The following is a 14,539-nucleotide window of genomic DNA, read 5'->3' as shown; positions in this document are numbered from 1 at the left end:
AGAGGCTGTTTAAATTTCTATATTATTTTGTGTCTCTCTGTATCACATGTCAATCATCTATGGTGAATGGCTGCCTTTCCTAATTTTTACATATTGTTCAGTGGTACAAAACTAGTGTTCACAATTTCTATTAAAAGCCAAATTTTACACTGAATATTCAAGAAATGTGATCCAAATTAAAATACTTACCTCACCAACAGGGAGATTGAAGTTCTGTGTTTTCATAGCTGTAACATTCCTGAAATAGTCTGTATACTTTTTGGAAGGTGTGAAAGGAGCATGTGCAGAAGGGGGGCACAGCATCATCATGAACCCAGAAGAGAGAATGTCACTCTGTCTTAGAAAATCCAAGCTGTATGAAGTCTGCAACATGAACATATATTGTCTCTGTCATCAAATTAATACATAAAAATTAGTTTAATACTTCCTAACAATAATGTACTTACCTTTAGGAGACAGTGGAGGATACATGATAAATGGTAGGTGTAATTATACAAGAGGACAATAACAGACTTCTCTGCCACTAAGTTTGACACTAGTACTTCTTTTGGTCAGGAACGTCCTTTTTGCCAGTGTTGGTCTGCTTTTTATGTCCTCTTGTTCCATACACAATGGGTTATTTTGCTGCCCAAGTAGCTGAATTACTTAACTTCATTAACTTTGTGATCACTAATTAAGATGTTAAGTTTCTCATTGTTCTCATTGCTGCTGCTTCTCATTACTTTCAGTGTTCTTCAATTTATTCACAATCCATATTCTGTACTCATTAGACAGTTCATTCCATTCAACAGATCCTTTAAATTTTCTTCAATTTCACTGAGGCTATCAAAGTCATCTGCAAATCTGATCATTGCTATCCTTTCACATTGAGTTTCAATCCCACTCTTGAACCTTCTTTTATTACCGTCATTGTTTCTTCGATGTATAGACTGAACAGTAGGGGTGAAAGACTATATTCCTGTCTTAATCCCTTTTCCGTTTGTGCAATTTGTTCTTTGTCTTCCTCTCTTGGTTCTTTTATGTATTGTATATTATCCATCTTTCCTCATAGCTTACTGCTATTTTTCTCAGAATTCAAACATCTTGCACCTCTTTATACGGTTGGTTGTTTTTTCCATGTCAACAAATCCTATGAACATTTCTTGATTTGTCTTCAGTCTTGCTTCTATTAAAAACTGCAATATCAGAAATGCTTCTCTGGTGCCTTCACCTTTTCTAAAGCCAAATTGATCATCAAACAGAACTTCAGTTTTCTTTTCCATTCTTCTGTATATTATTTTTGGCAGCCACTTTGATGCGTGAGCTGTTAAGCTGACAATGATAATTCACACACTTGTTAGCTCTTACAGTCCTTGGGATTGTGTGGATGATATTTTTTTCTGAAAGTCAGATGGTATATTGCCAGTCTCATACATTCTACATGTCAATGTGAATATTTGTTTTGTTGCCACTTCCCCCAATGATTTTAGAAATTATGATGGAACATTACCTATCACTTCTGCCTTATTTGATTTTTAAATTTTCCAGAGCTCTTTAAATTCTGATTCTAATACTGAATCCCCTGTCTCATTCTTATTGACCCCTATTTCTTCTTCTGTTGCATCACCAGACAAGTCCTCCCCCTCATAGAAGTCTTCAATGTAATCTTCCCACCTATCCACTCCTCTGCATTTAACAAAGGAATTCCCATTGCACTCTTAATATTAATGTCCTTGCTTTTAGTTTCACCAAAGGTTGTTTTGACTTTCCTGTATGATGACTCAGTCCTTCTAACAATCATTTCATTTCTGATTTATTCACATTTTTCACTGAGCCATTTCAGCTTAGCTTCCCTGCTTTTCCTATTTATTTCATTCCTAAGTGACTTGTGTTCCTAGATTCCTGAATTTCACAGAACATTTTCATACTTCCTCCTTTCATTGATCAACTGATGTATTTCTTTTGTTATCCATGTTTCTTTGCAGTTATCTTCTTTGTACCTATGTGTTTCTTTCCAACTTCTGTGACTACCCCTTTTAGGCGTGACTGTTCCTCTTCAACTGAACTTCCAACTGAGCTAGTCATTATTGCAATATCTATAGCCTCAGAGAACTTCAAGTGTATCTTTCCATTCCTTACTATTTCCATATCCCACTTCTTTGTGCACAACTCCTCCTGACTAGTTTACAGCAGCCTACTTTTCATCATTACTAAATTCTGCTCCTGTGTACACCTTACAGTCCAATATCCAATTTTTGAATCTCAGCCTGACAGTGATGTAATCTGACTGAAATCTTCCTGTATCTCCTAGCCATTTCCAAGTATACCTCCTTCCCTTGCGATTCTTGAACAGAGTATTCGCCACAACCATCTGAAATTTATTGCAGAACTCAATTAGCCTTTCTCCTTCCTTATTCCTACTACCAAGCCCATATTGTTCTGTAATCCTTTCATCTATTCCTCCCCCTACAACTGCAGTCCGATCCCCATGACTATTAGATTTTCAATTCCCCTTACACAGTGAATTACCCTTTCAGTATCCTCATATACTTTCTCTATCTCTTTATCTTCTGCTTGCAACATCAGCATGTATACCTGAACTGTTGGTGTCAGTGTTGGTCTGCTGTTGATTCTGACAAGAACAACCCCATCACTGAACTGTTCAAAGTAACTCACTCTATACCCTATCTTCCTATTCATAACAAATCCTACTCCTGTTATGCCATTTTCTAATGCTGTTGATATTGCCCTATACTCATATGACCTGAAATCCTTGTCTTCCTTCCATTTCACTTCACCTACCCCCACTATATCTAAATTGAGCCTTAGCATTTCCCTTTCCAGATTTTCTAGTTTCTGCATCACAGTCAAGCATCTGATGTTCCACATCCTCACTCATAGAACAGTATCCTTTCATTGGTTATTCAGTTTTTTTATCATGGTCATCTGCCCCTTGGCAGTCCCCTCCTCACTCATAGAACAGTATCCTTTCATTGGTTATTCAGTTTTTTTATCATGGTCATCTGCCCATTGGCAGTCCCCTCCTGGAAATCTGAATGGGGACTAGTCTGAAATCTTTTGCCAATTGAGATATCATCATGATACTTTTTCAGATATAGGCCTCATGTCCTATGAATACACATTATGCATCTTTAATGGGGTGGTTGCCATTGCCTTCTCCATCCTCATGCCATTGATCATTGCTGATTCTTTCACCTACTTGGACAATTTCCCGTCTTAAGGGCAAGAGAGTGCCCTGCACTTCTGCCACTCCTCCACCCTCTTTGACTAGGCTGTTAGTGGAATGAGGGTGACATCTTATACCAGAAGTCTTTGGCTAACATTGCTGATGATTTTTATTCAAAAATTAAGCAGTGGTGAGGTTCAGACACAGGACCAAGACTGCTTTGATTACTAATCAAAGACACTACCCCTAGACCATGGATATTCACTAATTACCAACAATTAATTTTTTCACATTGTATTTTTATTCATTCTGGAACCCTACTTTTTATCACTGTATTGCACATTGATTATTCACAGATATATTATGTAAAGACTCATACTTTTTTCCTACACCATAACAGAATCATTGAAACAGAGAGAAAGTTATAGAAAATTCTGAGACTTGAAAATCGTGTGGAAATTCCTTTTTCCAAAAAAAAAAAAAAAAAAAAAAAGAAAAAAAAAAAAAAAAAAAAAAAAAAAACACACATTTGTCGATGAGCATAATTTTCAAAATTGTTCTTATTATTTGTGACAGTTAACGTATCAACAGTATGAGGATGATAAAATAGTAAAATAAACATATTTGGAATTTTGTCTCAGTTGCACAGCTGTGTATTTGTTCTTGTTCTGCTGTTGCATTCAACAAGTTAAAAAGATGACTTCATTCTTGTGTAGATAACTGCCTTATCATTTGTGTAGTAATTTGCAGAAACATTGATACAAAAATTAAATGATTAAACACTACTGGTCTTGAATGTATATGTAAGCCAAACCGTATAGTTTCCACTTTAGAATAACACTATATGTTGCAATAAACTTACATCACTACCTCATGTAAAGAGTATACTTACAATCAAATCTGTTAGATAATCTTCCTCTGAATCCCCATGCTTTACTTCAGTGCCATTCACAGAGAGGCTGTAATTGTAGTACTGAGAATTCCCAACAAGTCCAATCCACCAATCCCATCCAGGAGGTACATGTGTGACACCTTCACTTGTGTACCCATACTGAAAACATTATGCAAGAGCACAGACTGATTTACACCAATAAATTATGCGATTTCTTACTTTATTGCATAATAAGGCAGTCATAAAATTGAAATTCTAATTGAGAATAAATGTATTTGTATATGAATTAAAATACAAAGATTCTAGAGATATTTCCTTTAGCAAAGAAATACTCAGTTACTTCCCCTGCAATACACTACAAAATAATTCTGTAAATTTACATTCGGTAGGGCCAGATTAAAAATATATTGGAATTTTTACTGTTGTCTGCATGCTAGAAGTCATGATTCTGTCTAACCCATCAAGAAAGTAAACCTTTTTGAATATAAATCAAGAAAATAACAACTCAGAACATGCCTTGCTGTACTATTACATGCACCATTATATAAGTACATTGGAAAGTGGCTCATTATGGCATACAAAGTGAGATGATTCCAAAGGGAATGCTGCTATGTAATGTTAGGCTACTTACAATGTTAGGCTTCCTACAAAAAATATTATACATTATATATTTGATTGACAAATTTCCAATGAAGAAAGAAGGATGAGATCCGAGAGAATGAAGAAGTACTGGGCTGACAGTAAACTGAAAAATTCTTTGTGAAGTTGGCTAGAGTGGCCCCATGAAGGCCATAAAATGTAAATAACAACCACAGCAACAACAACAACAACAACAACAACAACAACAATAATAATAATAATAATAATAATAATATATTTGATTTACAGCCAAACACATCCATTCCAAGAGCATCAAGGCTATGATAAACATGAAAGTTTTGAAATTAATTAGGTAACTATTACTGATCATCAAAGACACGTCCGCAATGAGAGATTAAGCCTTGTGCTTTGAGGCATAGTGGAAAACCAAAATTATCAGAACTGTTTTCATCACTATCTGCAACGAAATGTTGGAGTATACCTTTACTGGTTATTTCCTCAAGGACAATCTGTCTGGCTTAACAGGCCTATTTTCATTTCAAAGATGGAAGTGCACCTCCTCAGAAATCTTAAGCAAGTAATTTGTGGGCAGGTGTAGATCTGCTTATTTAAGCTCAAGCATACTTCAGCCCAAAACTCTTGGTTGTCAAATCTATCTTTGAAGATAAGTCAACAATGGAAATAGGAAATGTTCTGCATGCCAAATTGTTCGGGAGGACGACGGTTCAATCCCGTCTCCGGCCATCCTGATTTAGGTTTTCCGTGATTTCCCTAAATCGCTTCAGGCAAATGCCGGGATGGTTCCTTTGAAAGGGCACGGCCGATTTCCTTCCCCATCCTTCCCTAATCCGAGCTTGCGCTCCGTCTCTAATGACCTCGTTGTCGACGGGACGTTAAACACTAATATCCTCCTCCTCCTCCTGCATGCCAAATTTGATGTCAGTTAGGAGAATTAAAAGAAAAAATCTCCATTTGTGCATAACTGATTTGTATCCGACGAATTGAGAAGATATAACAATGAAAACAATCAATTATTGACAAAATTATTTAATTGTATCTAAAAACAAAGATGATGTGACTTACCAAACAAAAGCGCTAGCAGGTCGATAGACACACAAACAATCACAAACATACACACAAAATTCAAGCTTTCGCAACCAACGGTTGCTTCATCAGGAAAGAGGGCAGGAGAGGGAAAGACAAAAGGATGAAGTTTTTAAGGGAGAGGCTAAGGAATCATTCCAATCCCGGGATTGTTACCCTCTCCCTTAAAACCCACATCCTTTCGTCTTTCCCTCTCCTCCCCTCTTTCCTGATGAAGCAACCATTGGTTGCGAAAGCTTGAATTTTGTGTGTATGTTTGTGTTTGTTTGTGTGTCTATCGACCTGCTAGCGCTTTTGTTTGGTAAGTCACATCATCTTTGTTTTTAGATATATTTTTCCCACATGGAATGTTTCCCTCTATTATATAAATTATTTATTTGGATAGATAAAAGAAAATCCACTTACCAAGCAGTGGCAGAACAGACACGTAAAAGAACACATAAAAGATGGTTGTAACTGGCAAGCTTTTGGACCCATTGGCTTGTTCTTCAGGCAGAAGGATTGAAGGGAAAGGAAGAGTGGTGAAGGAAAAGGACTGGAGAGGTGTAGGAAACTGGGTATATTTTCAGAAAAGTCACCCAGAACTGTGGATCAGGGGAGACTTACCATACAGGATGAGAAGAAAAGATTGATTGTTGGGGACTGCATCAGATGAGATTTGACATTTTCAAATCTTGTCTGATGCAGTCCCCAACAATAAATCTTTCCTTCTCATTCTGTATGGTAAGTCTCACCTGACTCACAGTTCTGGGTGACTTTCCAAAAATCTACCCCCTTTCCTAGACCTGTTGAGTCCTTTTCCTTCAACCCTCTTCCTTCCCCTTCAACCCTTCTGCCTGAAGAAGAGGAGCCATTGGCTCCAAAAGCTTGCCAGTTACAACTGTCTTTTATGTGTGTGTTCTTCCGCCACTTGGTGAGTAGAATTGAGAAGATAGTCTGATGCCACAGAATTATGCAGCTAACCACATGATTGCAAAAAATAATGAGATTAATTAAAAACAAAAACTGTGTTAATAATATGCTCAGGAAACTGACTGGTTCTAAGTGTTAATAATAAAGCTTTTACATGTTGATTCTTGCAAAGAAGACAACAGAAACTAGAAATGGTTAATAATGCTATTGTGTTTCTGCAAATAGTACCATTTCCAGTTTTGAACTGACAGGTTCACCTTCTGATGGCTGTTCATGTTTATATGTGCATGTATATTGTTGTTTACATTAGATGTTGGCTGTTTTTTCCCAACAGCTACTGTAAACAACAAAAAAATGTAATACAAGCATAAACAGCTATCCGAAGATGAACTCCTCAGTTGAAAACTTGTAATGATGTGATTTGCGTAAATAAATATCATTATTGACAGTGGCTGATTGCTGTTTTCTTCGTTTGCCAGAATCAGCTTATATATTGTACACAGCCACAGTCTCAAAAATGTAATTTTTCTACAAAATAGCAGGAAAGAAATTTCGAGCCAAGTGCCATTAATACTGATGCAATACATTTTATTTGTGATGATACAAGTACAGAAATGAAAATACTACTTCTCATATCTTTTAAATTTTGGAACTCCAGGTTGATACAAAGCCCATGTGCCATCAACTAACATATGTTTGAAAGACTTTCTTTGTGGTTTGTCACCTTGGTCAAGTCTAGGGACATGCAACAAAGTAGTGAGAACACAAAAGCACTGAAAATGCATTTTGTGAAAAATGGCACTTAAAATGTTTTCCATTTCCATTTTCCCAAGTGTTCCATGCTTCTTTGTAACCTACATCATCAGCCACTGTGTGAAAATTCCAATCCACAAAACCTTTGGAGCATCCAAACTGCTATTGAGAAATAGAATTTGTATGCAACATACAAAACATCATTAGCAATCAACAGTTTCAGAGGACATTAGAGTAAGTACAAATTATTTGACACATTATTTTGGTGTTCTTTTTCAGTTAAGTTGTGCAGTACTATACTGAACAAAAGTTTCCATCAAAACCATTCATGCTAAAAGAAATACATTTCTGAGGGGAACTGAAGCTATGGCAAAACCTCTGTTAGCCTCTGCATGTGATAGAAAGGGAAATTAGTCAAAATTGCCATTACGGGTTACTGGATCTGCATCAAATCTTGTGCAAGAGATGTTAATTTTATGTTCACTGCACATCACATTTTATGATGGTGTAAAATTTGTACTTACCATATTGAGATATTTTCCTGCATAAAATGTTCTATAGCCATCTGAATTTAGAACTGTAGGAAATGCATATGGCTCAACCTCCTCTCTCCATCTTTCTCCAAAACAGTTTCCTTCCTCTGTGTTGTTAACTGTTCTATGATTGTGCTGGTAAAGTCCACTGATAATTGATGTTCTGCTTGGGCAGCAAACAGGAGTTGTAACAAACTGGAAAAGAAAAATGACTATTGTATTTCCCACAATCATAGTAACAGGTTCTAAATAAGTCTACCTTTTTATCTCTCCTGTTCCTTATCTTCCCTTTTCTCTTTGGTCCTGGCTCATTCTCATCTAGTATCTATGAAGTATGTATGTACAGCAATATAATAAGAGCCAGTACATCAGAGAGAACTAAAGTCACCTACAACTTCCAAGTTGTGTACAGGGTACTGATCTGATAATGATTTGAATTGGAACTTTTGTGTGTAAACTAATCATTTTCATGCTGCAGCAACAAATATGTAAAACAATGCATTCCTCTCACCTACATCAGCTAGATTATTCCATTTTTTTCCGTAGGAAATGCTACTCATTCCACCATCTGGAATTGTTTCTGAAAATACATGATTTGATGCCTTTAATGAATTGTTCACAATAATAGTAACACAGAACTCACCTTCATTGGCTGTATCATAGTTGTACTGAACACTACAAATACACTTCACAACAAAAGTTTGATAAGCTGGAAAAATATTGTCCTGTAATATTTTCTTTCCTTTATTTGTTGAATTTAGCTCTAAGTATTTAAATATTCAATACACTCCATTGATACCCTATTGGTGTGGTATTACTTCTACTACCCCACTTTTTTCTGAAATCAAACATTGGAAAATCCAGGATGAATGTATCAATACGAAAGAAGGAAAGTTGGTACTCACCATATAGCGGAGATGCTGAGTCACGATAGGCACAACAAAAAGATTCACACATAGCTTTCGGCCATTAAGGCCTTTGTCAGCAGTAGACACACATACACACACACACACACTCACGCAAGCACAACTTGCGCACTCGTCTCTGGTCTCAGAGAGCTGAAACTACACTGCGAGCAGCAGCACCAGTGCATGATGGGAGTGGCGATTGGGTGGGGGGAAGGAGGAGGCTGGGGTGGGGAGGGGGAGGGATAGTATGGCGGGAGTGCCAGACAGTGAAGTGTTGCAGTTTAGGTGGAAGGCAGGAGAGAAGGTGCAGAGGGGGGGGGAGGGGGGGGAGGGGGTAAGTAGCGGAAAGGAGAGACATAAAAATAAAAATAAATTAAAAGACTGAGTGTGGCAGTGAAATGACGGCTGTGTAGTGCTGGAATGGGAACAGGGAAGGGGCTGGATGGGTGAGGACAGTCACTAACAAAGATTGAGGCCAGGAGGGTTATGGGAACATAGGATGTATTGCAGGGAAAGTTCCCACCTGCACAGTTCAGAAAAGCTGGTGTTGGTGGGGAGGATCCATATGGCACAGGCTGTGAAGCAGTCATTGAGATGAGGGGTATCATGTTTGGCAGCGTGTTCAGCTACAGGGTGGTCCACTTGTTTTTTGGCCACAGTTTGACGGTGGCCATTCATGCGGACACACAGCTTGTTGGTTGTCATGCCTAAATAGAATGCAGCACAGTGGTTGCAGCTTAGCTTGTAAATCACATGACTGGTTTCACAGGTAGCCCTACCTTTGATGGGATAGGTGATGTTAGTGACCGGACTGGAGTAGTTGGTGGTAGGAGGATGTATGGAACAGGTCTTGCATCTAGGTCTATTACAGGGGTATGAGCCATGAGGTAAGGGATTGGGAGCAGGGTTTGTGTAAGGATGGACAAGTATATTGTGTAGGTTCGGTGGGTGGCGAAATACCATGGTAGGAGGGTTGGGAAGGATAGTGGGTAGGACATTTCTCATTTCAGGGCACGGCAAGAGGTAATCGAAACCCTGGTGGAGAATGTAATTCAGTTGCTCCAGTCCCGGGTGCTACTGAGTTACGAAGGGAATGTTCCTCTGTGGCCAGACTGTGGGACTTTGGGAGGTGGTGGGAGACTGGAAAGATAAGGCACGGGAGATTTGTTTTTGTACAAGGATGGGAGGATAATTATGGTCAGTGAAGGCTTCAGTGAGACCGTTGGTATATTTAGAGAGGGATTGCTCATCACTGCAGATGTGACAACCACGCGTGGATAGGCTGTACGGAAGGGACTTCTTGGTATGAAATGGGTGGCAGCTGTTGAAGTGGAGATATTGCTGGTGTTTAGTAGGTTTGATATGGATGGAGGTACTGATGTAGCCATCTCTGAGGTGGAGGTCAAAATCTATGAAGGTGGCTTGTTGGGTTGAGTAGGACCAGGTGAAGCAAATGGGGGAGAAGTTGTTGAGGTTCTAGAGTAATGTGACTAAGGTGTCCTCACCTTCGATCAAGATAGCAAAGATGTCATAAATGAATCTGAAACAGGTGAGGGGTTTAGGATTCTGGGTTTTTAGGAAGGATTCCTCTAGATGGCCCATGAATAGGTTAGCATAGGATGATGCCATGTGGATTCCTGTAGCCGTACCATGGATTTGTTTGCAGGTAATGCCTTCAAAGGAGAAGTAATTGTGGGTGAGGATATAGTTGGTCATGGAGACCAGGAAGGAGGTTTTTGGTTTGGAATCCATAGGGCGTCTGCAAAGGTAGTGTTCAATATCAGTAAGGCCATGGGCATTAGGAATGTTAGTGTACAGGGAGGTGACATCAGTAGTGATGGGCAGCGCACCGTGTGGTAAAGGGAAAGGAACTGTGGGGAGTTGGTTGAGGAAATGGATGACTTTCTCATTTCAGTGTTGTGAATAGCGGCAGAGATGCAGATGGTTCTCTTGTCTGTCCATAAGACTGTTGCTACTTATTCTCATCTCAAAGACTGGATTTTAAATCTTTGCAAGTTATTCTCATGTAAAGACAGAGCCGTATGTCTTGTGCATTTCACTTTTGTGAGCAAAAAGTGGGAGATATCTAGTAATCGTCAACATTCAGGCAATAAAATTTGTTTAGTTGTTAATAATAATAATAATAATAATAATAATAATTTCAATAATAAACCCCGTGGAGGCCTGGGAAAACAGGGTGTATACGTGAAGAAGGAAAAAAAATTCCCAGATTTCCCGGTTAGAAATACACTTTCTCCCAGGTGACAGTATATATTCCCTTATCAATCCTTTCAATGGTTATGGTCTTATACACGGGCGTACAATTTCCCGGCACTTTAGAAAACGAAACTCGGGCAAAAAGACACGTTTTGGAAACATCTTTGATGTGCAGCAACATGTACGCTGCGTATTTTCGTATTACGAAAGTAGATACTGGAATTCCACCAAACACCGCATGTTACTTTCCGAGTCATTGAAATCGAGAGTTCGATGCGCTTTTGTAGGCCGTTCATAGCTCATGTCACGTGATCTCGCCAGCCGGTGACAGCGGATATTCAGGGCATAGGACACGTGATGTAGTCAGCCAACAGCAACATCACTGTTAAGTAGCACCAACATACAAGCAGGGAAAGTTAATAGTTTAAATTAATATACATAGTGTTGCTGCAAGAAAAGCAAAGTTTTCACATATAATATTGTTCTCACGCTGCAAGAGAAGCTATGCTTTCGCGTATACTGTTGATCTTTTTTGCGAGTGTTACACTTTAAGATATATCACACAAATGTGCCAGTAAAATTTTTAATAATGACATAAATGTCTGATCTTCAGGGTTCGAAATTCTTCTAAATGGCGCGTCATCAAAGAGTTGATTTTTAAATGAGAGTCAAACGCTTTGTGATTTAATAAATTCATGGTACATTCTTGCACATAGTTCAACATACGTAAAAGGATGTTTACTTTGAAAGTAACGCTTTTCAAACCATTATTCGCAATATTTTCCGCGACCTGTTAGAAATAGATTCGTTTCAACAGTTGCCAGAAAGCGCAGATAACAGGCGACACCGCGCTTGGGTAGCTATCATGACGTAGGAAGCCCTATGTACGTACGTATAAAGTATTGAAAGATCATACATTATGTCATAAAAGAAACAAGACATCAGAGGATTCTGCAAGAGCATCAGAATTTCGTGAACAATAGTAAAATGTGCACATTTAAAGTGCATACTTAAAGTGCTCATTCGTATGTCCGGATTCCCAATGAAGTAGGCCACGACCTGATATTAAGCTGTTCAGCATGGTTTTCGGGATGTAAATATTCTTGGAGCACCAGTACTGTATTATATCATGTTTGGTTCTTTATTATGACATAATGCCATAGGTGCTAGAAAATGAAAACGTGCACTTGAAATGCAGCGAACAGTTGAAACTAGCCAGTACTGTGGAATTAAACATTTCGTTTAAAATACATTGACTGCCTCTGCGGAAAAGGTTAACAAAAGTCAAATTTCTTTAGCAAACATACAAAAATAACTTCATTGTTCCGCAAGGCGATTAATGCTTGACTGTCAGAAAGGTGGAAATAAAATAAAATCCATATTTTAGCCATCCGTAATTATGTGAATGTGTTTTAATTCACTTGATAGCTCCCGGCCACAGATATCCGTTTTGTTTTCATTTGACGTGAGAGTAAACCGCAAAATCACCAAATGTAAACACGGGTCATGTGGAGACTACTCACTATAACTCAGACTGCTCTGCGCATCAGCCCCGGATCTACATTTGCGAACCGAGTCAATACCAAAAATATCGAATTTTCAAAATATGTTCATCTTGTAGAGCACATCTTTCTGAAAAGTCTGAAACACAAAAAATATGCATTTGAGGAAATGTAAGACATATTATTTAGTCTTAAGTATGCCAAAGTGCAGTGCCACGCCTCTTCGTAAAGCATTTTTCTACCGCACATCCAAACTATATTCGGGCGAGTGGAAATTGAAATGTCCTGTGGTGCCTCTCCTGCTCCCAGTCGGCCTGTTTGACGGCCCATCCCTCTTTAAAAAAAATCTCGCAGTTAATAGCGCATGGGATTATTTGTAATCGAGAGAACAAGAACTCTTCAGAAAATCTGAACTCTTTATTGCCTATTAGTTAGTAACTTGCTGTTTTGTCTGACATAAAATTAAATATAGGATATATAAAACCAATACTGACAAGAGATAAGCAAGAAATTACACATTTCTTCAAACCTTAGCTCCTAGCATTTTTTCTCTCTCACCTTGCTACAGATTTACATGGCGTGCTTTCCTTTCTGTGAAAGATTCTATTACCTCATCAAAGTTCGTCAAACGTTTTGCCACATGAAAAATCGGAATGTCATTATCTAATACTGAAAATCTGTTAATACAAATAATACCTCAGACTGGTGTGGTTTCTCGATCGGATTACGTCTATTTTGTCACTGTCTGCTAGATAAAACAAAATAGGCCTCTCTAATATGGCAGCAATTTTGTAACACATCAAATAAACGAGACTGTTTTGTTTGGCACAAATGGTCATTTTTACAACACGACAGAATATAATCCACTAAGTACCAATATCAAATGCCTATTAGGCCTACTACAAGCAAAAAGCTTTATGTTAGGAAATAGTTCCACATTTCATTCAGACGCACCAGCTTCTCAAGCATAAGATCGAAAAGTAGTATTACAGAATTTTTATATAAATTTGGAATCGTCTTATTCTTCCATAAATTGTGTGATGTTCCCGTTTCTTCTCCTTCATCGTTCTAACAATCTTATCACCAATTCTATAGCTATTGCTGCCATTGTCAAAATTTGTTCGCCGATTAACATCACTAATCCTGTCAGAATCACAGGTTTAGTTATCCCGCGATTATTTTCCGGTTAGGCGTTATTACGTGTTCGAACAACACGTTTTCCGCGTTACTTCCAGAATAGAACTTACGCGTCTGCTAGCCGGGGACTGTACAACTGGTCCTTACTAGTGTAGCGATCTAGCCAAAACTTTTCTGTCAAAATTTCATTTTCTTGGATACACCGAGAAGATAATACGTAATCTTTCTCACCTGTTTTTCCTGTTAGTCGTTTATTTCCATTCTGGTAGTCTGAATCTATGGATTTTGCTAGTAATTATAACAATGCTGATCATTAACAAACCCAATCAACCACATAATCAGACAGCGATTGGCATTCATCCGTTCGGCTTTACTCCCTCAGCTCGTATTGCCCCGCCCCCTTTTGTCTGCGGAAAGTTTATTTCTAGATGCGACGAGGATTCTCCTGACAGAGACTTCACGTTAACTATCCATTCATTCAGAAATCAACTTAAAATGTGTTCAAAAACCACCTGGGAAGCGTTTCAAAATCATATGAATAATCGATAGATAAACGTGCAATGGATGCTAGGCGCTTTGTGAAACAAGTTTTTTTTCCTCAAGAATATGAATTTGGCGCCCCCTTTTCCCGGTAGCATCTAGCTGCGACTGCTTGCACAGCCAACCTCAAACGTGACTAACTGCGCATGCGCATGAGCCCGCGCGTAACTGCTAAAACAGATCGGATGTAAACATTTGCGACTTCATTCTCATAGGAGGCAATTAGTTGTTATAAAGCACTGCAAAGTCTTCTGAAGCCTTTGACACATTTTCAC

The 14,539-nt window shown here is 38.4% G+C and overlaps 1 protein-coding gene across 1 annotated transcript in view; it reads right to left on the bottom strand.

Annotated features, from left to right (window-relative positions):
* LOC126161539 (N-acetylglucosamine-6-sulfatase-like) overlaps positions 1-14,539 on the bottom strand; it is a 110,582-nt gene that overhangs the window by 46,950 nt on the left and 49,093 nt on the right. The window contains exons 3-5 of the mRNA XM_049917464.1: positions 7,952-8,155; positions 4,059-4,217; positions 190-363 (exon numbers count right to left, since the gene is read on the bottom strand). Of these exons, the coding sequence (XP_049773421.1) occupies positions 190-363; positions 4,059-4,217; positions 7,952-8,155 (537 nt within the window). The remainder of the gene's footprint in view (positions 1-189; positions 364-4,058; positions 4,218-7,951; positions 8,156-14,539) is intronic.

Source organism: Schistocerca cancellata, chromosome 2 (genome assembly GCF_023864275.1).
Source record: "Schistocerca cancellata isolate TAMUIC-IGC-003103 chromosome 2, iqSchCanc2.1, whole genome shotgun sequence".
NCBI lineage: Eukaryota > Metazoa > Arthropoda > Insecta > Orthoptera > Acrididae > Schistocerca > Schistocerca cancellata.
The sequence above is the reverse complement of the archived record's forward strand: the minus strand, read 5'-3'. Positions and strand labels throughout refer to the sequence as shown.